This window comes from Apaloderma vittatum, unplaced genomic scaffold (assembly GCF_000703405.1).
Source record: "Apaloderma vittatum isolate BGI_N311 unplaced genomic scaffold, ASM70340v1 scaffold33078, whole genome shotgun sequence".
NCBI lineage: Eukaryota > Metazoa > Chordata > Aves > Trogoniformes > Trogonidae > Apaloderma > Apaloderma vittatum.
The window spans coordinates 1,568-4,503 of record NW_009731848.1 but is presented as its reverse complement, the minus strand read 5'-3'; the positions used below and the strand labels follow the sequence as shown (position 1 = coordinate 4,503).

The 2,936-nt window shown below is 57.7% G+C and overlaps 1 protein-coding gene across 1 annotated transcript in view; it reads left to right on the top strand.

Moving 5' to 3' along the window:
- Positions 1 to 280: 280 nt before the first annotated feature.
- Positions 281 to 2,936, top strand: part of LOC104278386 (zinc finger protein GLI1-like) — a gene marked incomplete at its 3' end in the record, with an annotated part of 3,341 nt that continues 685 nt past the window's right edge. Inside the window, exons 1-6 of the mRNA XM_009875336.1 lie at positions 281 to 377; positions 540 to 635; positions 1,867 to 2,062; positions 2,303 to 2,465; positions 2,555 to 2,650; positions 2,762 to 2,902. Coding sequence (XP_009873638.1) covers positions 281 to 377; positions 540 to 635; positions 1,867 to 2,062; positions 2,303 to 2,465; positions 2,555 to 2,650; positions 2,762 to 2,902 — 789 coding nt within the window. The remainder of the gene's footprint in view (positions 378 to 539; positions 636 to 1,866; positions 2,063 to 2,302; positions 2,466 to 2,554; positions 2,651 to 2,761; positions 2,903 to 2,936) is intronic.

Sequence of the window (2,936 nt, the reverse complement as noted above, 5' to 3'; positions counted from 1 at the left end):
TGGGGTGGCAGCCCCCAGCCCGCCCGTGTCCTTGGTGGCATCCCTGGTGACAGGGAGGCTGGATTAAAATGATCCCTAAGGTCCCTTCCAGCCTGGACCATTCTATGATTCTTTGGTTCTATGATTCTGTGGTTCTATGGGTCTATGATTTTATGGCTCTATGATTTTATGATTCTATGATTCTATGATTCTGATTCTATGATTCACAGGCCTCAACGGGCTCCAGCTCCTCCGAGAGGACCCAGATGTGCTCCTGAACCTGGCCAGACCCCGCTGCGACATGTTTAACCCTGTCAGCCCCTCGGCCGGTGGCTGTGCTGAGCACTGCTGCCTGCGCCCACCCCTCAGACCAGCCCCGGGTGCCTCAGGGCCACAAGGTCGGTCGTAGCCCCCTCCTGCTGGTCGATGCCTCACATGGATGTGAGGGGCATGCGACTGCAGATTTGGTCCTTGGGTTCTGGGATGCTCTGGGCATTTCCTCCCCTCCTTGTGCCACCCACCCTCATATGTCTCCCGATCTTTCTCCTCCCCTCTGCCAGGACTTGATTTCCCGTTTTGCCATCAGTCAAACCTCACGACCGGTCACCGTGGTTATGGGTTGGTGCCAGGAACGGAGCAGCTGGGCAGTGGTGATGGTAAGTCTCCAGTTTTGGGAGGCCGTTGGGCAGGTAAGGGTCCTGCAGGGGGTTTAGGCATCTCCTGGGGACTGTGTCGACTGTGTCAGAAGGGCAGGCGTGTGCTGAATGGGCCGAGCTGTGCTGGGGACAGGGACGCCTGCCAGGAGGGACGAGGCTCCTGGAGGAACAGTGAGACTGAGTGAAGAGGAGGACTTGTGTTGGCTGCGCTCGGGGGCATCACGCGCTTTTCTTGGGATCTTGCCAGCTGTAGCAGGGAATACGTGGTGTGTCAAGGGGTTCAGGTACCCTAAGAACGCTGATGGCTGTGATAGGGAAGAGGAGACACTTTTGAGCCAGTCCGAAGCCAGCCACGAGTATGAAGTGGGACAGGAGTGGCTGGAGAGCATCCCTGCAGAAATGGCTCGGGATTGCTGATGGGCAACAGCTCAATAGGAGCCAGCCCTGGCAGCAAGAGGGCAAACCCCATCCTGGGGGGCATCAAGCAGCATGACCGGCCGGTGGAGCGGGAGGGGGCTCATCCTGCCCTGTTCAGCCTTGGTGCAGCTTCACCTGAGTGCAGTGCTGGGTCCTACTGCTTGGGAGGGATGCGAAGGTCCTCGAATGTGTCCAGAGGAGGGCAGCAGAGCTGGTGACAGGGCTGGAAGGAATGTCTGGTGAGGAGCAATTGAAGCCTCTGGCTCTGTTTCATTTGGAGAGGAGGAGGCTGAGAGCGACCTCATTGCTCTCCGCAGCTTCCTGAAGAGGGGACATGGAGCAGGAGGTGCTGGGCTCTTCTCCCTGGTATGGGACACATGGGAGTGGTTCAGAGCTGTGCCAGGGATGGTTTAGGGTGGATGTTAGGAAGCATTTCTTTACTGAGGGGGTGGTCAAACACTGCAACAGGCTTCCTAGAGAGGTGGCCAATGCCCCAAGCCTGTCAGTGTTTAAGAGGCGTTTGGACAATGCCCTTAACATCAGGCTTTAACTCTGGGTCAGCTCCAAACTGGCGAGGCAGTTGGACGAGATGATCATTTTAGGTCCCTTCTAAATGAAATAGTTCAGTTCTGTTCTGTTCTGTTCTATTCTATTCTATTCTATTCTATTCTATTCTATTCTAATCATAAGCTAACCAGCACACTCAGGATATTCCTCCAGGCTCCAAAGCACGAGGCTTGTGTCCTTGGGGGTTTCTTCAGCCTCCTAGGACCCGTGCTGAGAGGAGTACCCCCACTCTCTGCTGCCATCCCAGGCTCACGGTTCGCAACACCCCGTGGTGCAGGAAAACTGGGCAAGAAGCGGGCACTGTCCATCTCACCCCTGTCAGACTCTAGCATTGACCTGCAGACGGTAATCCGCACCTCACCCAACTCCCTCGTGGCGTTCATCAACTCCCGCTGCGCCTCTGCCGGTGGCTCCTATGGCCATCTCTCCATCAGCACCATCAGGTGGGCACCAGACTTCAGCCCTGCTGGCACGCCTGCAGCCTGTCAGTGTGGGAGCCTGAAGAGCGAGACCCAGCTTGGGGAGTGCCTGGGGTGAGGGCTGGGGAAGGCAGAAGCAGGATGGGGTGGTGGGTTAAGGGGAAGGAATGGCTGGGAGTTCAGACACCTGGAATCCCTGGCTCAAAAGACCTAAATTTCCCTCCTCTGATGGTGTCGTCTGATCATCCCTCTTGCTCTTTGCAGCCCATCACTGGGCCAGCAGAGTCCACCGGGTGAGCAGAAGGGCCAAGGCTACGCATACAGCCACACCACACCCCCGCCACCGTGTAGCTCCCGGGAACAGCTTTCCACACGCCCGGGGCTCCCGCACCATCCCCCGGCTCGTGGGACCCTCAAACACTGCCAGGTAAGGGGGCCTCGCGTCCAGGCGAGCGGTGTCTCTTGTGTAAGTGGTGTCTCAGCGCTGACTGCTTTCCACTGCCTCTGCTCTGGTAGCAGCTAAAGTTGGAGTGGAGCCTTTCTCTGAGTGTCAAATACCCAGAGGAGAGATCCGAGGGCGACGTCTCCAGTCCAGCTTCAACAGGCACCCAGGTACTTCCCAGGCCTTGAGACCCTCCACTTCCCCCGGGCTCTGTGCTCCTCCCTGGTGCCACTCCCAGCAGCAGGGAGCACAAGGGGTCACACCTGGCCGTGCTCCCCCAGGACACCTTGCTGGGGATGCTCGATGTTCGGGAAGATCTGGAGAAGGACGATGGGAAACCTGAGTCTGAGACTGTGTATGAAACCAATTGCTACTGGGACGGCTGTGCCAAGGAGTTCGATACCCAGGAGCAGCTGGTGCATGTGAGTTAGGTCCTGCCTATGTACACCCAGCCCC